Source organism: Alosa alosa, chromosome 24 (assembly GCF_017589495.1).
Source record: "Alosa alosa isolate M-15738 ecotype Scorff River chromosome 24, AALO_Geno_1.1, whole genome shotgun sequence".
Classification (NCBI taxonomy): Eukaryota; Metazoa; Chordata; class Actinopteri; order Clupeiformes; family Clupeidae; genus Alosa; species Alosa alosa.
This window is the reverse complement of record NC_063212.1, coordinates 20391263-20418762: the sequence shown is the minus strand read 5'-3', so window position 1 is coordinate 20418762 and position 27500 is coordinate 20391263. Positions and strand designations below refer to the sequence as shown.

General features: G+C 42.4%; 1 protein-coding gene across 1 annotated transcript in view; it reads right to left on the bottom strand.

Annotated features, from left to right (window-relative positions):
- The window catches only part of LOC125289304 (phospholipid-transporting ATPase ABCA1), a 160116-nt gene that overhangs the window by 37777 nt on the left and 94839 nt on the right, over nucleotides 1-27500 (bottom strand). Inside the window, exons 19-28 of the mRNA XM_048236058.1 lie at nucleotides 26357-26488; nucleotides 24254-24393; nucleotides 22607-22744; nucleotides 10559-10758; nucleotides 7015-7090; nucleotides 4990-5192; nucleotides 4090-4138; nucleotides 3726-3833; nucleotides 3505-3537; nucleotides 1958-2097 (exon numbers count right to left, since the gene is read on the bottom strand). Of these exons, the coding sequence (XP_048092015.1) occupies nucleotides 1958-2097; nucleotides 3505-3537; nucleotides 3726-3833; nucleotides 4090-4138; nucleotides 4990-5192; nucleotides 7015-7090; nucleotides 10559-10758; nucleotides 22607-22744; nucleotides 24254-24393; nucleotides 26357-26488 (1219 nt within the window). The remainder of the gene's footprint in view (nucleotides 1-1957; nucleotides 2098-3504; nucleotides 3538-3725; nucleotides 3834-4089; nucleotides 4139-4989; nucleotides 5193-7014; nucleotides 7091-10558; nucleotides 10759-22606; nucleotides 22745-24253; nucleotides 24394-26356; nucleotides 26489-27500) is intronic.

Genomic DNA, 27500 nt, shown 5'->3' with positions numbered 1-27500 from the left:
CAGAAGAGCTGGCCAAGTTTACACAGACTGATAACAACATCCTCTAAGAACTTTAGCTTTGCTATCCAGCCAAAACAAATCATCACTCGAACATGCCTAAAAAAATGTTTCTGTTCTGCTAGACATAGTGATGGCCAATACTATGCTCTCCTAGTCAAGTCAGATCAAGTCAAGTTTATTTATATGGCACATTTCATACACAGGGCTCATTCAATGTGCTTTACATAAACACAAGCAAACAGGAATAGCTAATAAAAGCATAGAAGGGAAATAATCAAAGAATAGTTTAGAAAGTAAAGAATAAAAAATGAAAACATTAAAAACACACAAGGTAATAGTATAGAAAAGCATAAAAGGGCAATAGCTTAAAGTAAAAAAAAACCCAACATAGAATGATTACACTAGTCAAGCACCCAGTGAGTGAACAGCAGCACTCTCTGAAGATTCTTGAAGTTATTCTAAACTGTGCGTGCACATATATTCCTTTCAGGGCTATAAATGCCCGACTACAGGGCTCGATAGTCCCCCTCGTGGAGTATTAACACCCGCATATTTAACACGCAAAGTTTCAGAGAAACCCGGTAGAGCTGTAACTCTCTAGCGGCCAAGAATGAGCCGTTACACTCTGACTACTGTATGCTCGATCTGTCTATTCTGTTAGAATGACAGGACGACTACTTTACAGAATCCCCCTTTGCCCAACGAAGGACAGCAATAGTACTACAAGGAACAATAGTACTCCCCCGAAGAGTGTTCTGTGAACTGAGTAATGAGGATCTTACCACAAACCACACTCAGACATGTTGCAAAGATTGCCATTAACACACAATCACAAAGCAGTACAAAATCACATCCAGGATGATGTGACATGCAGACACATAACCAATGGGTCAGAAAAGATTCAAATTTTAGCTGAAAGACTTTCCCAGATTGAAAAATGTGTAACTCAGTGATAATGATCCTAATCAAACACCCCGTGAACAGCAGCACTCTATGGAGATTCTTGGAGTAGTTGAGAACTGTGCGCGCACACTTGTTTCTATTCAGGGCCAAACTGCCCAACCAGAGGGGTCGATAGTCCCCCTCGTGGAGTATTAACATCCTAATAGTTAGCCCTAAACCTGACATATTGAGATGGGTCATAAATGCATTTTCATCCTTATCCTGAAGACTGCCGAAAAAAAAATCAGTTTCTTAACAGTAATTAAATGATGACAGAATATGGTGCGTTCCACCCAATGACTTCATACAGTATGTACTGTAGTCATTGGTTCCACCTCTCACTCATTAATTTAATTCCTGAAGATCATATTTGGCAACAGATGCAATCAAAGTGTCAAAACAGTAATGATATTGTTGGGTTTATATTGCGAGAAAGATTTCACTGTCTAAGTTCATATTGGTTTGACGTTGGTGTTGAATGATATATTGGTACCTGAATTCTACAAGAGAGCAAGAGTTTAGAACTTTGTTGGGTTGTAAACTCTTGCTCTTGGGTCTCTCTGGGTTGTAAACTCAAAGTACTGTGGTTGCTGCAAAGCAAGACAAGACACATACACACGCACACGCACGCACACACACACACACACACACACATGCACACGCACACGCACACACACAATGCATAGAAGACTGACAGGTGAAAGACATGTTTACCCGAGCAGAAACAGACACCATAAACTTTGGCTGATGACATACTGGTCAACACTTACAGAAGAGCTTGCCATCAATACCTCTTACAGTGAGACTAAGAGTAGAAGAAAACGCTGTCTATCACCCATCTATCAGTGCATAGATGTTGCATACCTGAGCTATGAGACTTTTACAAACTATAAACAAATTAGCTACTCTGTCGTGCAGTGGTACAAAATTGTGAAGCACTAAATTGTTGAGTCTATTACTGTAACAGGGGTGGTTAGTTGGTTCTATTGCAGGTCAGTGTATAGCGGTTGTGTACCTGAGCAAGGAGTCCTTTGCGGCTGCGCCTGGCATGGTGAAAGCGCTTGATGAAGAGAGCCAGGAACTGGCGTCTGATGAGCCTCCAGCCGGAGATGACTGAAGAACCTTTCCCGTTAAGACTCGACGCCCTCTCCCAGTCTGGGGCAGATGAAAAACACAGTGGAAACAACTCATATCAAGTCTGCATGGGGCTAAATGTTATAATAATAATAATAATAATAATAATAATAATAATAGTAATATACTTTTTATTTATAAAGTTCCCCAAGGTACTTCACAAGTATCGCATACAGGTCTAACAAGCCTAGAGAATACACCTCTGTATGCTGTACGTATGCATCTCTGTCTTTATCATAGGCCATACATCAGGCCAAAATAAAAACTTTTTAACTTCACTTTTTAAAAACCTCTGATTCTGAAACAGGTACTGTAAGAGACAATATGGCCCCAGTTTATAGTCTTTAAGGGTGTTAATATATATATACACTTTTAGAGCATCATGTGAAAGCATTGTGCAGACAGCTCCAATAATACCAAAGAAGGTTTTGGAAAATATTTAGGAAAATGCTCACGTCCATGTTAAATTTTTCACATCACTTACTGAGGAGACAGCCGAGCTACCCACCCTACTATCTGACAGTGAAGTATTGAACAAGTTTAGACTGTGACAACAGCGTTTGCACTGTCAAGACAGTTGCAACAGAACTGCATCAAAACCCAACACAATGGGAGATAATGCGATGAAGTGATTGTGTCTACTTACACATTCTCGTTAGACTTCTGACACATGCAAACACTCGCACGCTGATAGTATGTCACATCTGATGCGATTACTTTCAGATACAAGAAACTAGATGTACTATACTGACAATTCTGCTCATTGCCAATTCAAAACGTGGCAGGTCTCATCTGCATTGTAAAACAGAATACAAACTGACGGTGAGGCTTGTTCAAAAGCCCAGACAACTAAACTAGAACATGACGGTTCATACACAGTTCATGCTTTGCACTTTCCTTGTTTATTGTTTTGCAGCGATGCTAATGAAGGTAAACACTATTACTGGTTTGGACAGAACACGCCTCAGTTTACTGCCAAGATGATTAGTATGGAAAGAACAAATATGGTGTCTGTGACAAATAGGCGCACACGCGCGTATATGTCTGTGTGTGTGTGTGTGGGTGTGTGTGTGTGTGTGTGTGTGTGTGTGTGTGTGTGTGAGAGAGAGAACGAGAGAGAGAGAGAGAGAGAGAGAGAGAGAGAGAGAGAGAGAGGGAGAGAGAGAGAGAAAGAAAGGCATGGGTGGGAAGGTGCATAATGCTTGTGTGTGTGTGTGTGTGTGTGTGTGAGGAGAGAGGGATCCATAGTGGGAGGCAAAGAGACCATGTGGGTGGTGTGTGTGTGTGAGTGGTTGAATGTAACAGTGTGTGTGAGGTACGCCGTGGGAGTCCTAGGTAGGTGTTTGGAGAGAGAGGCAGGCACAGACAAACACACACAGGTACACACAGCTGAACACGCTGTCATTGTCACATCACTTGTCTACGTACCTACTACTTTATTTGTGGATCTCCCCTTCAGTTCTACTTGAGAGAAAAAGAGAGAGAGAGAGAGAGAGAGAGAGAGAGAGAGAGAGAGAGAGAGAGAGAGAGAGAGAGAGAGAGATCAGTCATCTTCTCTGTCATGCTAAATGAAAAAAAGGTAATGTGTGTGTAGGCCACGGGCTTGTATTTGTAGAAGCCCGGCACACTGGGTGAGATGAGATCCATACTTAATTGTGGGCCGGCTGGGTTAGTGGAGGTCTTTACTGCAGCAATGCTGTTGCGTCGAGAGTCTCGTGAACTTCGCTTCCAGTCGCGTGTAAAACTTTCAGCTTTATCTGGAAGACATTCATATAAAACTGTTGTTTCATAATGTTGTTGTTGTTGTTTCTGTAGGTGGGGTTGGGGTATTTATCTATGTATCACATGAAAGCTTGGCCAGCAACATTTGATCTCAGAATATATCAGTGTACACATGGGAGATTGTGCCTGTGTGCTTAATTGTATGTTTGTTTTTCAGTTTATTGAGGCAGACACAACCAAATCAATAATAGTTATCTGTTGTGTGCGTGCGTGCGTGCGTATCTTTGCTACCTTGTGGTTCCATATCTACCCCAGTATCCTCTGCCACTTTGAGGAAGATCTTCCAGAAAGAAAAAAGAAGAAATTGCTTGGTTTAATCTTAATTAACACTACAGAGTAAAATCATCATGGAGCACAATTAACATCCTGCAACCTTTCCATAACAACCCAATATTGATATGTGCTTGTATCACTTTAAAGCAATAATATTTGCCCAAGAAATGCCATTTTCTGAATGAAAAAAAAATAAAAAATTGTAACTAAATGTCAAACACTGCACGCATTATAGTTATTATCCACAGGTCGCATGCTGAGTCAACACCATATGAATACCATTCAATTCCACTACAACAGTAGCTTGATTTCCTAAATAATATACATATATATCTTTTTCAAAAATCCACTGACTACTTTATACAACTGACTACTTTCTCCAAACCTCGATTAAGGTAGATCTGTAAAGGGATACATATTATTTAAAATAAAAATATTATAATATCAGTAATAACTATTCTAATCAAGCATACTGATTGCCATTCTCTAGACATAAGCATATGCTATCATTATTTACTGTCAGATACAACAATAAAAGGACTGGTGAACATTAGATTATATGGTGAATATTAGATTGGTTCAATAGTAAGTGTGTGTTTATAGGTTATAATCATCATTAAAGTTTTGCATATTTAATGAGTACCGATGTATGTTTGTGTGTGTGTGTGTGTGTGTGTGTGTGTGTGTGTGTGTGTGTGTGTGTGTGTTGTGTGTGTGTGTTGTCTGTCTGTCCGTGTCTGCATGTTTGCCCTACCTCATCCAGAGTGCAATTTGAGATCCCATATCTGGGATGTGTGTATGTGTGTGTGTGTGTGTGTGTGTGTGTGTGTGTGTGTGTGTGTGTGTGTTTTGCTCTACCTCCTCCAGACTGGTGTCTGCGATCCCATAGCTGCTGATGCCCAGTTGGCCCATCTCCAGGTCCAGCTCTTTGAAGAGCAGGGCGAAGGTACCATCTCTGGCGCCCGCGTAGGGTAAGATGTAGGTCAGCTCTTGCCCAATGCCCTCCAGGAATACGGCCTGGGGCACATGCTTCCTGATCAGGCTACTGACATCGGCCACATCTGGGAGGGGTATGGAGGAGTGTGATGAATGGAAAGAAAGACAGAGAGAGAGATTATGTGTGTGTTAGTGCATGTGTGTGTGTGTGTGAGAGAGAGAGAGAGAGACAGACAGAGAGACAGACAGACAAACAAACAAACAGACATGCAACTCACACCACTGTTATTCTTTCATTAGGTCTCTATCTGAAAGATGCTATTAAGGGCAAAACAGCTAAGTCCATTAGTTTATGCGTATAACTGTGGCCAATGGACACCATCACTGAGCTCGGTCCAACTGATAATCTACCATTTGAAGATAAGTGCTTGGCTGATTGACTGAAGACAATTGTCAGTTCTATTCTCCTGATTTAAACGGCAGTTAATTAAAAGGTTATCCTAAAACGCCCCTGACACACTGGCTCAGAAGGATGGAGGATTTGAGACATGGCTGGAGGCGACTGTTGCAATTACCCAGAAATCGATCTGTCGCCCCTGGAACATCGCAGTATCAGAGGCCTATTACTTTTGTTCAAATCTACTTACATCCTGGGTAAAATGTTTTGTGTGTAGGCAGCCTGATGTGTAACATCATATTTCATGATGAAATTCTTTCAACATGAACAAACAGCTGTTAAATATCTGGATATCAACCCGATCATAATTCAATTCATCATATCATAATTGAGAAATCTAAACTGTGAGTAGATTTTGCATTTTACCATCACTCCAAGCTTAGCCAGCTACACACGGAAAAACTGCATAATGAAGGACCTCCTATGGAGGCCTAAAAGGGCCAAAATTAAAGTTAAATAATAAGCCAACATATCAATTAAGGTAGCAAATGACAGAGGTCATTTTTATGTCTATACTGTACATTCTATATAATTTTCAGAACAACTGTTTGCAAATACCACAAATACCTCCGTGATTCTAGACATTCCCAAACCTACTGTAGATGACTTTAGGGGCCCAAAGATATCCTTTGTGCTAAATCACTATGCTTTTTTTGATTCACCCTGGCCTTAGCACTTCATAACACAGAAGAGAAATTGTTCTAGCCGATTCCATATCATTTAGTATGAATACAGGCTACGTTGCACTTCCTCATGGCTGAAACCCCTTCTTCAAGATGTACCTCTTTTCTATATTAAAGCCAAACTGATGACCGTGACATATCTAGCCAAACGGTATCATCACAATCCTCATACTCTGATATTATGTTTAGGCTGAGAGGAAAAATCTTAGACTGTGGATGTCTGACTCGTGTCTTTTTTCATCTTTGAGGGCATCCACAAGGACAGGTGCTTTAGACATCACACCCTCTGATATTGATTCCAACCTTTCACAGATAATTACACTCGTTAAACTGGCAAGGATCTTGGCCAGAACGAGATCCAGGGGTGCTTTAAAAATCTAACAGTAATTATTTATTTTGTAACAAGACACCTTTTGTTGGCTGTAGAGTTTAACTGTGAATATGCTTCCCATTGTCTGCATGGAATGAGATTATACCCTCTGTGAGTTTCGAACACACACACACACACACACACACACACACACACACACACACACACAGTATGTATGCATGCACACACAAGCAAACAGGCATGAACAGACAGACACACACAGACACACACACACACACACACACACACACACACACACACACACACACACACACACACCGAGACATAACCACCACTGACAAAATACACCACTGAATTAGTGCAGTGAATTTCTTGTCATGAAGTTGTTATGTGTGTTACAACCAGTTAGTAAATGGGTTATAAACATGTTATAAATGCAGTGAATGTAATGCATCTTGCTGAAGTGGCCCTCATACCTGGAGGATCCGAGCAGCTTGAATTTTGACTGCCGATGCCGTCGTCCACCGAATCACTCTGAGAATGATTTGAGTTCTGTGGGCATCAAACAAGAAGCATCTTAGCACCTCACAACTGGATAATACACACCTCTGGATTCAGGTTTTAACACATTCTGGGCCAAAAGTGCAAGATTACTTGTTCTTACATCAATTCATCAAATCATCATAGATTATATGGAAAAGTTACGTAAAGGTAAACGTATGTAAGGACTAAAACAGCATGTGCCATTTTTACTTTAACACTGGATTCATAGACATGTAGATGGTACATTGACTCATAACAGAGGGAATGGTGTCTCTTTTATTGCCACTGTGTCACTATGGGTTACGGAACCTGAGGTCTGCCCCTTTTGTCACTCTTTCTACTCACTTCCCCGGAGTTCCCTTCAGTGTCCGTTTCCAACGTGCAGGGCAGTCCAATAGACTTTTGTGGAGTTTTTTTTTTTTTTTTAAGTTATAAAATATATTGCATGTTTTAAATCACACTTGTTCTGTACACACAGAAATTAAAAGTATGAAAGTAGACAGGCAGACCGGTAGATACACACGCACACACTAAGAAATGTGAAAGAAGGCAGGCAGACACGAACACACACACACACACACACACACACAGACACTGCCTGCGTGTCGCTGCCTCTCTTATTTATCCGTTTTGCCATTGACTCAGCCCCTCAGTGGAGGCCCTGTAGATGAATGATAATTGGCACGGCCCCACAGGCTCCTGTGCATCTTCACACGCTCGCTCTCATCGATTGCAGCCTCACGGGCCCAGCTGCGCTAACACTCACACCAACATTCCTCATCCTTTGCTCTCTCTCTCGCTCTGTCTCTCTCTCTCTCTCTCTGTTTCCCTCCCTCTTTTCTTCTACCTCTTTCTCTCTCTTTCACTGTCTCTACCTCTGCTTCGCTCTTTTTTCCCAGTCAGACTCTCTCTCCTTTCACCTCCTCTTTTCTCTATATCTCTCCCTCTCTCCCGCTCTCTCTCTCTCTCTCTTCCCCTCTCTCTCTCTCCCTCTCTCTCTTCCCCTCTCTCTCTCCCTCTCCTCTCCCCTCTCTCTCTCTCTCTCTCTCTCTCTCTCCTCCTCACTGTTTGCCAATTAGTATCGGACAGCAGCGAGACATCCGCTTAGGCTCACACTGTGTGCGTGTGTGTGTGTGTGTGTGTGTGTGTGTGTGTGTGTGTGAGAGAGAGTTAGTAAGTGAGAAAGAAAGAGAGAGAAATAGAGAGAGTTAGTGAGTGAGAAAGAGAGAGAGAGAGAGAGAGAGAGAGAGAGTTACTGAGTGAGAAAAAGAAAGAGGGAGAGAGAGTTACTGAGTGAAAAAAGGAGAAAGAGAGAGAGAGAGAGAGAGAGAGAGAGAGAGAGAGAGGAAAGAGAGAGAGAGAGAGAGAGATAATAAACAAGTGAATCAGCCTAAACACTGATCATTACTGGCGAGGCTTAACAACTCTCAAGCGGCCGCTATAGTTCAAAAAGGAAAAACATTAGTGCAGGCCAAACAACGGTTCATTAGGACGTTAGGCCCTGGGGCGTCCCTGTGCTTTGTGCGGGTTTATCGGTGTGGCCTGGGTGGGCTGTGTGCTACCGGCTCCCAGCAGTGTCCCTCCCTGCTGATACAGCCTTCTGATGAGTTTGTTTCTGTGGTAGATTAGGCAATTATCAATATAAATGTTACACCCACCACCACACACACACATAAAACACTCTCCCCAAAAAAACTGAACCCAGAGAGAGGATCTATATCTCATGTGATATCATTAGTTAATAGACATGCCTTGGCAAAATCAGTTGGGGAGATAATAATACGATAATAAATCATCTGAATGTGAAGAAATGGCTGAAGAGAATATAATAGCAAACAATGCTAAGAGTGAACTAACTTAATAAAACAACTAGAGTTAAGTTGCACTGCTGCCTTTGTTAGCAGTGGTTCATTATCAACAAAGTGGGAGGGTATTGTCTAGCATCTATACGAAATGGATGTCTGGGTAGTGAACGAGGCTTCAGTGTCCTGTGTTTTTAAAGGCTGCAGATTGGCACGGCACTTAAAGATGAGCGAAAAACAACTGGATTTCACCACCTCTTGGCTCCTTGGGGTGACGCAACAGCTTAAAGATCCCCTCAGAACCCCTCTGGCAAAGTGTGCACATTCTGAGCATTCATCATTGATGACAAAAAGAAATGATGTGAAATATTCAGGTATGGTGATGTAACATGCATCATGGAGGAGTAATTTCTCATGTCTCTGAAGTCACTTGCAAATGTTTTGAAAAGTTCAGTTTTTTTTGTTCTTCTTAGCATGAAGTGGAAATCATGAGAGTCTCCTATTAGGTCTTTTTACTGCAGTACACATGAAGATTTGAGAGATAAAGAGAAGAAAGGAGACAAAACTGGTACATGTTACAGCAAAAACGCCACATCAATTATTCCTCTTTGCACTTAAATAACTGAACTACTGTTCTGTTGTGAAGTATGAATTACTTCCATATAAAAAAATGTCTGTCTTTGATAACATAAATCCAGATAACTCTACAATGAATTCATTAAGAAATATAAAATCATTAAAAAAAAGTATTCAATAATATATTAGGTCTATTTTATCTTAAATGTCCAAAAGTGTATGAAAGCCAATCACCACAGATTTCACTAAGTCAATTTATCTATTTTGGGACGATAGACTCTGCTTTGTTCCCCAAAGGAGCTGTGAGGAATTGGAGCTACAGTACTCCTACATTGACTTGAGTTTTCTTTAAACACAGTGCCCCAGGTGGTATGGCATGGTATTACAAGAGAGCCTGGCACTAGCTGGTTTGCACGCTAACTTCAGTAGATATCTGGACAAACACAAAGCATAGGCCTTTAACATCTGATCACTACATTGATGAAAATAGGTACTCTGCATTCACATTATGTTGCTTTTTCAAGGTCATTTTTGAACGTTCTAAACTAAAAAAAGAAATAAAACCTCCATGTAGCGAATTTAATGTTGAGAATTGTGGAGGTTGCACATGCACATTGTGTCCCTTGTGGTGAAGTCAACGAGGGAGTAAAAGTACTGCTTTTGGCAGCCATGTTGATGTATGAGTAAGCGATGAACGCACAGAGCAGATCGAGCCTCCCACCCGCACAAACTGTTCCGTGGTCCACTTTTGAAATGTACAGAAAGTTTGTCAGCAAATGAAACTTAGTTCTTAGTTACCATAGTTTGGCAGTCCCTTGTTAGTTACAGTATATAGGGCCTGGCGATATGGATTGGCACAGTGAATGTCTAAAGTCTTACTAAAGCTAACCCGGCAAGATCTATTTGCTTATGTCACACCATGAGCAAGACCCTAAACACAAACAAACAACAACAACAACTGTGGGACAACTCAAAGCTCCCAGACACCACAAGATAACAGTTTTGCAAACCATTAAATGAGGGACGCATATTTTATATCAGAAGTTAGACAGCGGGCTGAAGCTAAGGAATAAGCATAATGATAAACCATCCCTCAGACCTGGTGGATGGCGGGTCTCTGGGAGGCCATCTTGTTCTCGGTGGTGCGCACCAGGGTGAGGTAGTATCCGCTGCCGAAGCACTTCTTCAGGAAGAGGGACGAGCCACAGCAACACATGCGGCCATGGGAGATGATGGCGATGCGGTCGCCAAGGATATCGGCCTCGTCCATGTGGTGGGTGGACAAGATGATGGTCCGACCTGGAACACACACACACACGACACACACACACACACACACACACACACACACACACACACACTGAATGTAAACTACTGCTTTGCAGACTCTTCAAAAACACACACACAGAAACATATACACCACATAACACACACACATGCATACAATACGGGCACAAGCACACAGATAATCATGCAGACAAACAGACACTGGCACAAGATCTGAAACTATTCATTTGGACAATAGACATACTGACACACATATGCATATTCTGTCTCTCTCTCTCTCTCTCTCTCTCTCTCACACACACACTAACACACACACACACACACACACACACACACACACACACACACACACACACACACACACACACACACACACACACACACACCAGGCAAACACACACACACACACACACACACACACGCACACACGCACACACACACACACACACACAGAAAAGACACACAGACATCAGGATAATTGAGTCTATGGCATAAATAGGGCATGGATATTGGCAGAAGGGATACTGGCATGCCTCAATGGTGGGCATGGCTGGCAAGGCATATGGTGCCGTGTGAATGGTCCTGAGCAGATTCAGGTTTCAAGTGTGGCTTTGAATTCAAACACCAAAAGAAACCTCACTCCCTCTGTGTGTGTGTGTGTGTGTGTGTGTGTGTGTGTGTGTGTGTGTGTGTATACAGTGTCTGAGTGTATACTTGTGTGGGTGTATTGTATGCTTGCTTATGTGTATACTGTAGTTGTCCTCTAAACTAGCCTAAAAAACAATATACACCAAAAATGTGTAAAGCAAGCAGTGAGAGACAGAGACAAAGACAGATGAACAGACAGACAGACACAGAGAGAGAGAGAGAGAGAGAGAGAGAGAGAGATAAAGAGATTGAGATTTTAACCATACTTTATTCCAGTTTTACAAAACCAAAAACAGGTCAATCAATCACTCTGTCATCACAAATTAGAGATATAAAAAAAGATCATAAAACCATTTTTATAAAAGATGGCTAAAATGCAATTCATTTTCAATCACAGTGCAAAGTGCTTGTTTGGTACACCACACCTCCTCAAAGGTTTCCAGATTTTGCATTAACTTATAAAACCGGAAGTCAACCAAAACTCTGGCTTTAACCAGGGCAGAAAACAGAACAACAACATTAGTTCCTGGTAGGTTCTCCACCGTATTCCTCCTTGTGATATAAATAGCCATTTTGGCTTGCCCCAGGATAAAATTCAGAAGTTTGCATACATTTTGTCTTTTTTTGACATATTTAAAACCAAGGACAAACATCTCTGTGGAGAACTCTTCACTGAACGCACAAAATAAACTTTGTAGCAAGCAAAACAAAGGTTTTAACCTTAAACAAAAAGAAAAAGCATGAAAGACAGTTTCCTTTGATAACAGAAAGGACATTCCTGACTAGCATTTGTGTTTATCACTGAAACAAAAGCATTGACAGCAACTGCTCCATGAAGAATTCTCCACTGTAAGTCACCCACTCTCTTAGCCAATGGTGGTTTGTACAGTGCTCTCCATTCAGGCCTCACCCCACTATTCAGTTTGAGAGCAGCGCTCCAAGGTGTGTCAGCCCTGCTCTCTAAACCTTTCCTATTAAACACCTTTACACAGGCATGGTACAGCTGTTTCCCCGTGACCATATCCAGCAACATAGTGTTTGGGCTCCTAGATGTTAAAAGGACCCTGTACACCCATCCAAATTGGGTGCAATTACCAGCCTAGGGAAAAAGGGTCCAGTTGGTCAGGATGACACACCCCTGAACAATAGTCCACAAGTAGCTTGAGTTCATCCAAGGTGCAGGCAGCACGCCATTTTTCCAGGAGCTGTGACACAACCCGAAGTGATCTCAGTCCCATGGAATCAGCAAGCCCTCTCCTATTCCCAAAGTGTGGCCCTGTCCGGTCAACTACATCTTTCAAAGTGACAATCTTGGCACCACACAGCATCTTCTGAAGCGAAGGGAAATTGGTTGAGGAGATATCCAGACGTGCACCTCCAACCACAGGCTCTCTCAGGAGCCAATATAAGGAGACTGCAGAACCAAACCTTTTGACATTAAACAAGGCCCAAACTTTCAAGCAATTACGATAAAATGGTGGCAGATTTGAAAACACCATTGCATCTGGTCTCATCAAAAACAAGGATTTGTCCAACCCCAAATTCCCACCCATTTTCAGTATTGCACAGCTCAAACACTTCCATGCAACATTTGTAGGCCCTGTCAAGAGCCTTTTTACAAACTGCAGTCTAAAAGCTGCAGTCCTACTATGCAAGTGTATGAGGCCCTGCCCCCCCTCATCCTTAGGCAAAAACAGAACAGATTGAGGTACCCAATGCAGAAAAAAAAAATTCCCCAAAACAGACTGAATTTTTTGCAACAGGTCAGGTGGAGGGTCTACGCAGGATAGTCTATGCCAGAAGGACGATGCTACCAGATTGTTAATGATAAGTACCCGCCCTGTATGACATTTTGACAATAGCCACTTCCATCTTTCAAGCCTTCCATTAACCCGGCTCAACTGCCCCTCCCAATTCTTCTCCATAATTTTATCATTCCCCAGAAAAACACCCAAATACTTGAAACCATCTTTCCTCCAGTTCAAAATGATCTGGGAGACTGGGCACTCCCTCCACCCACTGACCCAGCAATAGAGCCTCACTTTTGACCAATTAACTTTTGGCCGATGAGAGTAACTCAAACTCCTTAAGAATGTCAACAACCATCTCTATATCCCTTCCCCCACTAATAAGAAGAACTATGTCATCAGCATAGGCTGACAACCGAAGAGGTACATTACATCCAGGCACAGACACACCCTTCAAAGTTAGTCTTATTTGCTGCAAAAGAGGCTCTATTGCTAAAGAGTATAGCATACCAGACAAAGGGCAGCCTTGCCTTACCCCTCTGCCAACTTTAAAAGGAGCACCTAAACCACCATTGACTTTGAGAACACTTCCACACCATTGTACAGAACCCTGACCTTCTGAATAAAGCCTTCACTGAATCCAAAGGCATATAACGCGTCCCAAAGATAGCTGTGCTCCACCCTATCAAAAGCTTTCTCTTGGTCTAAAGAGACTAAACCCACATCAAGCCCCAAAATTTTAGCCATGTCTATGACATCGCGGACTAAAGAAACATTATCAAAAATGGATCTACTGGGAATACAGTATGTTTGGTCCGGATGGATGACCTGATCGATCACCCTGCATAATCTGTTAGCCAGTGCTTTGGACAACAATTTATAGTCACTACACAGGAGCCGACACGGTCTCCAGCATTTTATATCAGTGAGATCACCCTTTTTAGGTAGAAGTGTGAGGACTGCCCTACGACAGCTCACGGGCAGAAGTCCTTTAGCAAGACTGTCGTTAAGCACTGCAAGCAAATCCTCCCCCACCTCAGACCAAAAAGACTTATAAAAGTCTATGGGGATTCCATCCAGGCCAGGGGCCTTGCCACACTCCATACCTTGAAGGGCCTCCAGTTCCTCCAACGCCAGAGCGGAATCAAGTTCAGCCAAGGATTCCTCTGAAACCTGAGGCAATCCCCAAGAACACACTGTCAGCCTGTACACCGCTTAGTTCGCTCCAGATAGATCTTTATAGAACTGTGCAGCTCTATTTCTCGAATATCATGCACACTGGTCAAAAGTGTTCCAGACTCAGATTGCAAAGAATGAATGCATTTCCTCTGGCCATTTTTCTTCTCCAAGCTAAAGAAAAACTTTGAAGGCACATCCATCTGATCCACACACTGAAAACGTGGAACGGACCAACGCCCTTGTGCATTAACACCTAGCAGCTCAGCTAAAGGCCTTCTTGGTTGCCAAATTGTCAATGTCATCATGATCCCCAGTAGAGTAAGCCAAATTCTGAATTTCTACTAACTCTGCTTCCAACATTTCAATTGACCGGGTTCTGTCACTTGTGATATTTTGAGTGTACTGTTTGCACAGTTGTTGGATTTGTAATTTGCCAAAATCCCACCACTGTTGTAAGGGAGATAAAAGATGTCTTGCATTCACAAAAACATCCCAGAAAGCTTTAAAACATCTCTAAATTCCTTATCATGGGTTAAAGTGGTATTAAAATGCCAATAAGCACTCTTTGGCTTCACTGAGCTCAGGAATCCACTGCACACAACCAAACTATGATCTGAAAAGCTTACAGGAGTAATAGCACAGTTCTTAAAAATATTAAGATGATGTTTAAAGCAGTAAAACCTGTCAAGCCTTGCTAAGGAAATCATATTACTATGGACATGAGTCCAAGTATATTGTTTTTGATCCATGTGAAAATTCCTCCCACACATCACTTAGGTCATGTGTCTGCATACATTGACTAAGCTTTCATGAAAGCATATGCGCTCAACATGATTCCTGTCCATGTCCTGCTCTGTGCAGTTAAAATCCCCCAATAAACAAATATTCATCACTATTGCATCCAGCTATAACAGTAGACAATGTTTCTAAAAAATGCCACTCTTTCTGCTGCTGTAGTTGGTGCATACACACAAACAAAACAAAAACATGATCCTCAAAGACAGCTCTAACTTTTAGCAATCTTCCCTCTATAACTTCCACCACTTCATAAGAAATGGGAGTAAAGCTCTTTGAAAAAGACATGACTCCCCCACTAACGTTGGAGTTGTGACTCAAAAGAGAAAGACCCTCCCACTCTAGAGCCCAATCAGTCGCTTCCTTGCATCACTGTGCCTCTTGCAAGAGCACGACGCCTAGACGCTTTAATACTTGACAGGAGTCGAAACTGGGCTCTTTTCAAGGGATCCCTAGCCCCATTAATATTTAGGGAAGCTACACGAAAATCACCCATGGTCAAAAACAAATGAAAAAGAAAAAGAAAAAAAAAAGTTGCATGATTAAACACATGATTCTGCTTACTTGGGACGTGCTGCCTTCTTTGATTTACCGTCCTTACCCAAAAGTGTATTTAACTTAGTGAGGAACTTTGTTAAACGGTAGACCTCAGGGTTAGAAAAAAGCCCGTCAGAAATGAACAGCTTTGTTCTGGCCATGAATTGTTCAATATCAGGGAAAAAGCTGTCGATCTGAACATTTCTAACATGCTTCGTTTCTTTCAGAAAATGTTTAATGTCCTGCACAGTGTATTCTTGAGTAGGGTAACCACTCATGCGCAAACTACAATCCACACTACAGTCAGAATCACTTTCTACCGAAGCGGGTTTATTTTGGCCTCGCGCATGTTTCTTTTTTGCCTTCACGGTCTCATCCATTTGTGTTCGCTTTTGACCTTTTTGGGGCATTTTAAAAACAGGTTCAACCTCAGCTTCCATTTCAGAACCTTCGTCACCTGAATCAATCCCATCTGTCAGATCATCTTCCCCTGCTACGCTATTCTGGGAAAAATCTACGCTTTCGGGTTCAGCCTGGGTGTCGGGTTCAGCCTGGGCTGCATCTTCCCCTGCTGGCTCCGCAAGGGTAGGCCCACACGGGAGGCTCACCTCGGCTGAAGAACCTTCCTCCCCTCCCTCTGCCTGAACACCACTAGCTTCTGCACCCTCACCATTGGAAACATTAATACTGGGGGGCTGTTCATTATTGATTCACCCTCACGCCTTCAGCTGGAGTGCCTGTACCGCTTGGGCAAGCCTCACTAGGTGGGCCAACCTGGCCGCACTCCAAAACACTTAATTTGACAGGAGGACACATATACCAAATAATGAAAACCCTCTATGGGCACATTCAGAGTAAAATCTATATCCTTATTATCCTTTTAAAATCATATGCACCTGACGCCTGAACGACACAATATGCTTAAGGAGTGGATTGCTACTTGAAATCGCTTATCTTCCCTATCGGGTGATACTAATTTGCCATGACGGGAAAGAGATTCAATTAGGATTTCATCTTTGATAAAGGGCGGAATGTTGGAAATAAATACTTTTTAGAGGGTGATGATAAAGGTAGCACTGGGGTGAAAACACCATCAATTACTACCCCCTTTCAATCACATCATTTGCCAACTCTACCGCCTCGAGAAAAAAACAACAGCCCTGTTCATCCGGAGCCAAAGGGAGAGGATTTTGTCGTGACCGACCATCTCACCAACAGCCAAGCTACATTCTTCAACGCTGGCATTAGCTGTTATTTTAATGGCATGTCGCCGTGTTAAGGACCCAAACACTCCTGTACCTAAGGCCGCCATGCTCCCAGGTGGGGGCAGACGCCTCGGTATAAGTAGCAAACGGAGCGAACTACTAACAGCACCCTACCCAACCTTAACCTTAAACCCAAACCAAACCACCCAAACAAAGAAAAAAAATATAAAAGTAAGTAGAGGTAGAGAAAACAGTGAAAAAAGGCACAGCGGCCACACTCACGCGTCTCACTCGCAGCACTCCGCCCACTCGCTCGCACATGCGCTCAGAGAGAGATAAAGAGAGAGAGAGAAACAGAGGGAGAGAGAAAAAGAACTATGGGCCACCAAGTTCTTGTGGCTACCACACTGCAGTCAGTCAGTCCCTCAGTGTGTGTGTGTGTGCTTGTGTGTGTGTGTGTGTGTGTGTGTGTGTGTGTGTGCCCTGTCTTTTAGCCTGATTAGGGAGAGAGATGGAGTTAGCCTGGCCACCCCAGCCCTCCCTGTGAGATCGCCTTGATTAGCTGGGAGACAAAAATATATATAGAGAGAGGGAGAGTGCCCGCACGAGAGAGCGAGAGAGAGAGAGAGAGAGAGAGAGAGAGGGAGGGAGAAATAGATAAAGAGAGAGAGAGAGAGAGAGAGTGGGAGAGAGGAAATATATAATTAAACAAGGTCCGAGGTTTCTACTGAGAAAGGAGGCTGCCACTGATAAAATAAAACAAAGAAAGAGATACATAGAAAGAGTGATGAAGTAAGAAGTAGAGAAAGAGAATTTGAGAGAGTGAGAGACAGAATAAGGGAGAAAAGCAGGGAGAGTTAAAGATAAAAAGAAAGAGAGAGTGTGTGAGAAAGAAAGAGTGTGAGTCCCGGTGTGAGGCCCCTGTTAATGACCTTTGAGTGTGTCCTCATTCAGGGGATAAACTGACCCCTGGGGATGCGTCACTAAGCAGCTCTATCCAACTCTCTCTCTCTCCCTCTCTTTATTTCTTCTTTATCCCCCTCTCACTCTACCCTGCTTTCTCTCTCTCTATTCTTTATCCCACTTTCATTCTACCCTTCTCTCTATCTCTCTCTTTCTTCTTTATCCCCCTTTCACTCTACCTTTCTCTTTCTAACTCTCCTTCTCTTTATCCTCATCTTTCTCTTTTTTTCCACGGTCTCCAGCTCTCTCTGTATCCTGCTCATTCTCTCCCTGTTTCTCTCTCTATCCCTCTCTATTTGCATTTGCATTCTTTTTGCCTCTATCCCTTCCTCTCCTCCTCTCTCATGTCAAGGCACTCAATTTATTTTCCATCCCCCACTTCACTTCCTCCATCATCTCTCTCTGCTCTTTCTCTTTTCCTTCAAATCCTCTTCGTCCTCCTCCTCTTCATCCTATCCTGCTATTCACCATCTTACTGAATCTGTCCTTGATACAGGGTTAGCACCAGCTGTTGTCTCAAACATGCACAGACACACACACAGACACACAGACACAGACACAGACACACACACACACACACACAGACTTTCTCTCTCACTCTCTCTCTTTCTCTCTTACACACACAAAAACGTACACCACCACACACATACACACACACTCACAACACATCACACACTGCTCAAACGGAGAAGATATCCTGTAAGCATTTTCACCCTGTTTTACTGTTCAGAAACACAGTCCTGGTATGGATAAGATATCCAATGAACACGCTCAAACAGTGTGAAAGAGGTTCCATAGCAAAGTGAAAGAGGATCCATAGTCATATGGAAACGGGTGGGGTGGGGTGGGGTGTGGTGTCAGGGACCAGAGGCTGGGGATACCTATGGTTAGACAAGGAGCAGGCTCTTACAGTAATGAATCCCTTTGGCAATGGAGGGCACAGCCTGACGATCGGCCCTGACACAACTCACTGAGGCCAAGTCCAGCAGTCAAGCCAAGCTCGCTGTTGATTTTGCCCTGCCATTTCCAGGACTTATGGAAGCACCACAACAGACCGATAGATCATTTAGAAGCTGTAGGGAGGACTGGGTTATTTGCTCTGTAAAAGGCACACAGGGTTACGGTGATTTATGATGTGTTGTGGCGTATTACGGGGCAATGCGATAGATCAAAGTGCCGGAAAATGCCGGAAAAAAAAAAATATAAGCGGGAACTATATGCACGGTAAGATAAAGGTGTGTGAGTTTGGAGTCGCGGCTTTAGCATGGAATTGTGTGGAGCGTAAGCAACGATGTGGATATTTGCAAAGTTATCAGGAGACGTTGTCTGCATTTCTTTGATAGCAGGAAGAACGATTTTCCAGTGAAGGAACAGTCAGTCATAAACACACACATGGATACACATGCATGCACACACACACACACACACACATCCATAGTGTCTGAAAAACACACATGATAAATGTATACTCTCTGACACACACACACACACACACACACACACACACACACACACACACACACACACACACAATAAGGCTTATTACCTCCCATGATGCATGCACTTTAGAACTTTCTATGCATACAAACAGCAACACTGACAGGACAGACTGTGACTTAAGCATCTTTATGTAACCACTTTAAACATGAATACTGCATTAACATGCAGCAGATACCACATTTAAAATCAACAAGCTTGTCTTGGATACTCACACACACACGGACATGCATACGCACACGCACACACACAGAGAGCATCAGCAGCCCCAATTAAAATCAATTAAGATCAACAATCTTGTCTTATGTCAAAATGAAGGAGCAGGGGGAAATGAATAATTAACGATAAAGGTTAGTGCTAACAAGCCAACACACACACACACACACACACATATACACACAGAGGGGAATTTATAGAAAATACAACTTGGTAGAGACAATAACTAACACACACGCACACACACACACACACACACACACACACACACACACACACACACACACACACACACACACACACACACACACACACACACATACACACACACACACACACACACACACACACACACACACACACACACACACACACACACACACACACACACACATATACACACAGAGGGGAATTTATAGAAAATACAACTTGGTAGAGACAATAACTGACACACACGCCTTGCACACACACACGCACACACACACACACACACACACACACACACACACACACACACACACACACACACACACACACACACAGGGGGAAATGAATAGAAAATAACTGGGTAGAGACAATAATGGTTAGTGGTAACTCGCTGTAGGCCACTGCCATAATAGTACAAATGAACAGAAGACAGTTTAACAATTTAAGAAAAGAAATAAAAGAAATAAAAGAAAAAATCTAATCACAGTGATTAAAAAATAATAGATTATTTTTTAATCACTGTGATTATACAGTCTTTAGTTTTACACTTTTGATTTAATTAGTTAATCATACATTCAAAACTTTTGCAAACAAGCACCATGTGTGTGATGTCTACTTATCTTAACCCAACAGAGACACTCATTCTTAAGTGTTAACACTATCTTCCACAGTTACATCTTTTATGTTCATGTTTACGGCTCTTTGCAGATGCTTTGGTCCACAGGGACTTACGACAGCACCAAAGTTATTTCAGATGCCAAAAAGCAATATCCATGTGCTTTCTACAGCATGCAATGGCTAGCTTTCTCAATGTCTGCACTCTCTGAAGAACACAATTTATACAGGTTTATACAGGTTTCCTGGGTGAATCTGTCAATGACAGAAAAGTATACTGTCGGTGACAGTAATGACATTTATGGATTCTACTTTTAAGAAGTTAAAACAGATCTTTCGGGAGTTGTCTGTTTCGTTAAATTCTTATTTGATTAGAGAGAGAAGAATCTGTTTTCTGAGCCTTAAGCAACCAAGAGCTAATTCGCAAGTTACCGTAAAATCATTGTGAGTGATTACCATCAGAATTGCTGCACTGAATGAGAGATAGCATTGGGACCGGTCATCAATTACTGAGTGGGACGATAGGCCAAAAATATATAGTTCCCACTTCAGTTGTCTAGAGTATAATTTCCCAGTCTTACTTTCAAGTTGTCTTTTTCACTGCAAATTACCCATCCAATCCATTCATATTACCTCCACCCTGTCATGTAGGCAGGACTAGGCAAAAACTACTGGTCCATTTTCATGGACTTTGGTGGAACAGTGAAGAATTGTCCAAGAAAGAGCCCAGTGCATGCTGGAGAGGATCGGAATCACAAGGGGGCTCCAAGAAGTTAAAGTTGACGGATATTTACCAGACACTTCTAGACTCACTGATCACTGCTCCATATCATCATAGTATACACCATAGAACATCCATTTTATTGTTCTATTTATAACATTATATATAGCACATACTTGCACGTACAACATTGAGTTAAAACACAAAATCATCATTTGTCCACATGTGTAACACGTTTAGGTTTTAGAAAACAACTACAGACTGTAAATATGTAATCATAAAACGAAAAACACACTTAAGTCTTTGGGAACTAAGTGTACTGCGCATTCATGCTAGACATTTTAACGATTCACAGAACAACAAAAGAAGAGGGAAAAGAACATAAACAAGACACTTTAACTTCAGATTGTATAACAGACCAGACAGACATGACAACAGTTTGCGACGGAGACATCTGTGAGTCCTCAAAGACGACGGGAATAATTTTCATCCTGCAAAGGCATGGGAGGTGGTGGTGGTGGTGGTGGTGATGGTGGTGTGTGGGGGCGGGGGGGTACGCTAAAGGGGTGTGAGCTGAAGGGACTTAATTAGTGAGCGCTTCGCTAATGGCAACTGCTGCCGCTTCGAAATGCCGCCCGGCGCACATTAAACGTTTGGATGTGCCGTGGAAATGTGTTATTATAATGTCCGCTTTGTGCTTTGGGTTCACTGGCAGATCAAGCAAACAGATTGATTGTCTGTGCTGCGGAGTGACAAGCCATTGAATAGTTGAAGATTTACAAGAGTGCTAAATGTTTTTATTTTTTTATTTTTTATTTTTTTTCCCGTTCTGAGAGCGAGCGAGAGAGAGTGAGACGCCCAAAGGAAAACGTTGCTGTGGCTGTCACTACTGTCTCTTTGTTCGGAAGGAGACATCACGGAGATGAGTGGGTAAACGTATCGGCATGATGACACTCCGCCAAGAGTGTAAAAGTCTGTTGGAGTTTTCATAATGAGGGACAGGGATCGAGCCAGATTGTTACATCCAGATGAAGGCAGAGCCTGTGGTAGTTTTTATTCTTTTTTTTTTTTATGAGAATTTATTATCCAGAGAAACCGTGTTTTTTTTTCTTCTCCGTGTGAGATTCTGATGTGTGCCTGCCATTCTGAACAATCTTTCTGCTTCAGTGAGACTACTTTTTGAAAGTATTATAAGTTAGAGTCTATATTTTAGTCCTTGATCCTTGTCCTTGACTTGCACCCTTTCTATTCCCACCAGAAACACACACATTCATAGTCACTGAGGCACAAGTCACACACAAACCCACAAACAAAAACCCACAATGCAAAGACATGAAACCCAGACAAAAGGACTCTCTCTCTCTCTCTCTCTCACACACACACACACACACACACTCTCACACACATACATACATACATACACACACACACACACACACACACACACACACACACACACACACATACACACACACAAACACACACACACACACACACACACACACACACACAAACACACAAACACACACCTTGTTTATACTTGAGGAGGAGTTCCCAGATCCCTCTGCGGGCATACGGGTCCACTCCAGCCGTGGGCTCGTCCAGAATCACTATGTTGGACCCACCCACAAACGCTATGGCAACTGACAGCTTCCTCTGCATCCCACCTGGAGCAAGAGAGAGGAAGAGCAGAAAGAGAGACAGAGAGAGAGAAAGAAAGAAAGGAAAGAGAGACATAGAGAAAGAAGGAAAGGAGAGAAGGACATAGAGAGAGAAAGAAGGGAGAGAGGGATGTAGAGAGAAAGTGGGGAGAGAGAGACATAGAGAGAGAAAGAGGGGAGAGAGGGACATAGAGAGAGAAAGAGGGAAGAGAGGGACATAGAGAGAGAAAGAGGGAAGAGAGAGGCATAGAGAGTAGAAAAAGGAAGGCAAGTGGAGAGAGAGGGCGAGGCAGGAAGTGGAGAGAGATGGCGAGGCAGGAAGTGGAGAGAGATGGCGAGGCAGGAGGCAGGAAGGCAAAGCAGAGAGAAAGGAGGGAGATTGAGGAAAAGAAGGAGAAGAGTGAGGCCAATACAGAGAGAAAGAGAGAAAGAGAGATAAAGAGAGAAAGAGAGAAATAAAAATAGATAGCAAAAGGGAGAGAGAGTGAAAGAAAAAGAGAGAGGGTAGGGCAGAGAGTAGAGGATAGAGGGAGATTGAGCGGAAGGTATTTGAAGAAAAAGAGGGCCATACAGGAGGTGGGGGGGTACAGGGAGAGGGGGAGAGCATAAGAGTGAAATTAGGAGAATCAGAGAGAGTTTACAGAATCCCCCTGAGAGCAGTTAGCATGAGAATGACTTCATTTATCTGAGATCTAGTCAGAGACAACACAGCTGCTGCACTACTACGCAACCACACACCTGCAAACGGCACAGCATCTTAACCCAGGTAGGTGTGTGTGTGTGTGTGTGTGTGTGTGTGTGTGTGTGTGTGTGTGTGTGTGTGTGTGTGTGTGTGTATCCTATTATTACACAAAGCTGTACTCAGTCCAGTAGGCTACTATGGGTCATACATTACATTGTTGACTGTGAAATAGCCATCATCTGACAGCAAATGGACAGTGTTCTTATTCATTACTCATAAGTGTTCTTTCTGGCCACAGGCCAACCATTCTCCGACAAACTCCAACATTTTTGATTTTTTTTTTTATTAAGCAAATGCTGAATGGAACAAAATGAATGAATGAATGAATGAATGAATGAATGAATGGATACTATCTAATCTCTAAATAAAACTCTTTGAATAAACCCAATATGCTTTCCTAATTTGGGTAATGATATAATAACATATAATAAACCTTTTCAGCAGACATACACACAATATAATCAGAATATATCTAGAGCAGAGGACAGTCAGTTGTGTCCATATAGCCATGATTTGCTAATAGTTTGCAGATTGTAGTGCTTGGGGATACAAATCCTCCAGACATGTTATTCTGCATATTCAGAAGTCAGTTTTCATGCAAATATAAATGTATATTGTTACTGTGTGCAATTAACATTGACAGAGGTCTCATATTTTGTGATATTAAAAATGACTGTGGGCTCTAACATGTAAACAACAAACACATAGATGACTAGCTGATATCTTCGGCCTAGAAGCTGTCCGTCATCATGACACCTTAATAGTGAGCTCACCAGATAGGTTCTTCGCCAGCTCTTTTCTCTTGTGTGGCAGACCGACATCTTGAATCATCTGGTCGATTTCGATGTCCACCTCCTTCTTGCTCCTCCCTTTCAAGCGGGCGTAGAAATAAATGTGCTCCTCCACGGTCAGGCTGAGAAATCGGAACATACAAGGAGGACAGGTGAGCCAAAACAAACACACCTAGCTTTACAGGTGTGTCAAAACAAACACACCTACTGTAGCTTTACAGATGAGCCAAAGCACACTGAATGTGCAGTTGGATACACAATAACTATTTATGTGCACCACAGCATCGGCCACTGTGAAATTGCAAAGCATGACCGCTTTGTCCGTACACTGTTACACAAGCACAAACACACTCGTGCACAATGGCCTTGTCAAACACTCGTCAAACATCTGTATCGGTGTTTGCCAGTCCCCGTGCCAAATCTATTGGGTCCGCGGTTCACCGGCGTGACAAACCGACCCTGACAAATGCACCTCGTCTCCGGAACAACACCATCTGGTTCTGTTGTGACTCATGGCCTCCTATCAAGTGGAATGTCAGTATGTGTGTTTCTGAGACTGTGTGTTGAGGAGGTAGTTTCCCCCCCTTTGGGCTAAAGGATGTGTGTGTGTGTGTGTGTGTGAGAGAGAGAGAGAGAGAGAGAGTGTGTGGTAAGTTTGGCAAGGGGGAAGGCAGGGGTGCAGACCATAAGGAAGTTGTGAGGTGTTTGGGGTTAGATGTTTAAATATTAACGCGAGCGACTAGGAGCAGAGCATGCAGCTGTAACTGTGATGCAAGAGTTGAGCTGCCCCAACTCATTACTCTCAGTGGGGACATTCACACACACACACACAATCACTAACACACACACACACACACACACACACACACACACACACACACACACACACACACACACACACACACACACACACACACACACGCACACGCACATGCACACGCACACACATACACAACTCCACATAACTGAGTCAGCGCCACAACCACATAAACAACGACAATGACAATAATGACGATGATGATGATACTGGTGATGAAGATTGTTACGATGATGTAAACACAAGCAAGAGATGTTGCTACCCCCGGGCTTTACTTCCTCTTAAACGCAGCCCAGTAAAACCAGATCTGCCAGCCCAGCGCACAGCGCTGCTATTCTGCACTTGGCATTCAACTCGCCATGCCCCACTACAACACAGCTTACCTTTTGATTGGCTCAAACTGAAAAATGTGTGGTGGGTATCTAAATGTTGCAGGTTAGCTTTCATACTTCTGATGCCATGCTTGCATTTCACAAAAACTTTGCAAAACTTTAATAGTGGAAGGAAATCGTGTCAGTGAGGGCCGTAAAATATATGTCCAAAAATAATGATAATAGATATTTTTTTTATATATTTTTTTTTCAGATAGACCAGACTCAGTTGTCGAAAGAATTGAGCTATTCAACAATTGAAGGTCTCACACAAAGAAACTGAGGTGTCTGTGATCATAAATGTAATTTCTCAAAACTTCTCAAACTACTCAGAAAACTATCTGAATGTGCCTGGCCTTCTTAAAAATATACTATTTTTGAGAAGTGCACTCCACACAGATTCATCCATCTGAAGAGCATTGCAAGAATTGAATCATCAAGGCTATCATTCCGAATCTGAACATATCACCGAAATGGACCACAGTCCAAATACCATTGATGACAACTGCATTGCACAACTGCGCACAGCCATGAGGTCCTACAAATGATTATCCGAAAATAACTTACAGGGTACCTCTGAAACAAAAAAACATTGTTAATTGCAGACCACAAAGAGAGATAGTATGTGAGTTGTACATTGCTTCACTAATTTAAAATAATTTTAGCATATTGTACACTGCATACTGTGCAATCTTTAAATATGCTTTCAGACATTTATAGTTTCTATTTATGTCTAACTGTCTGCATCTTGCCCCTTGTGAATGTTGAAATTGTTTGTGCCACACATTGAAGATAATAGACTAGCTTTTACACACACACACACACACACACACACACACACACACACACACACACTCATCAGTTTCTGATTCTGACTCTGAGACAGTGTCTACATACTCGTCGAATAGGACGTTATGTTGAGGACACATTCCCATGTGCTTTCTGATGGAGTCCATATCAGTGCGGATGTCGTAGCCGTTGATGATGGCCGTCCCGGAGGTGGGAGCAAACAGGCCGGTCAAGATGGACCTGCGGGTAACACAAGGTCAAAGGTACAGGGTCAAAGGTCAACGATCAAAGCCTGACACTTTATTTGTCCCATACACAGATCACAGACAGTGCATATGAAATAGTAACCTTAAATAACGATACAAGAGATGGAGACCTTATAGTGTCATATCAAATTCAACCTTTGCATGCAATACAAAATCAGAGGATGATAGTGCAGTGTATCTAAAGCCGAGGAATGTATTCAGTAGAGATGGTAGTAGATAGAAGTGCATATTAAATGCAAGTTAGACATGTTAGGTTCGCACAGGGCCCAGGAGAGGAGGTAGGCTACTCTCGAAAGAGCTGGGTCTTCTTGAAGATAGAGAGGGACGCCTCTGCTCTGCTGGCAACTGGTAGAGCAATCCACCATTTAATAATTTTAAAGTCACGTAACCAGTAACTTTTTGACCTTTTTCACATGTCCATTGTTTCTAAAGAGTTAAACATTATGAGTTTACAGTATTTCTGAGAGGCAGTGCCCAAGTTGACGTTTCAGAACAGCCCGTCATTGTTGCGTGACAACAGATGGAACCCAATCCTTGCTGATTTACGGTGTGAAGTTTACCATATAATTTGTGGAATATTTTTTTTCTTAGGACGCACATTTAGCTTAACAGGATACGCAAGCTAGCGTGTCATAGTAATTGAGCTATCTTACATTAGCCTTAATGTTAGCCATTTGATATTGTTGTCAAACTGCGTTGTCAAGAAGATAGAGTTATACAGTGTCGGAGGCAGGGTGAATAGCATCGGAGATGAGACAGAGGGAATTGAGATGCTTGTGAGCCGTTTTTAAGGCCATGAAGGGATTTTTTCATCAAAAAATGTTACAAATGTGTATCTTTAAGTAACTAAGATGAGCTGTTAGGGGTTAATCAATGCCTAGAGCGCATTTCCAAGCAGCAGCTCTGTATACAGCATAATGGGTAAATTGGTGTTGATAATACATTAGGTTATACTGTAATATTCATAAATAATCTGTAAGGCAAAT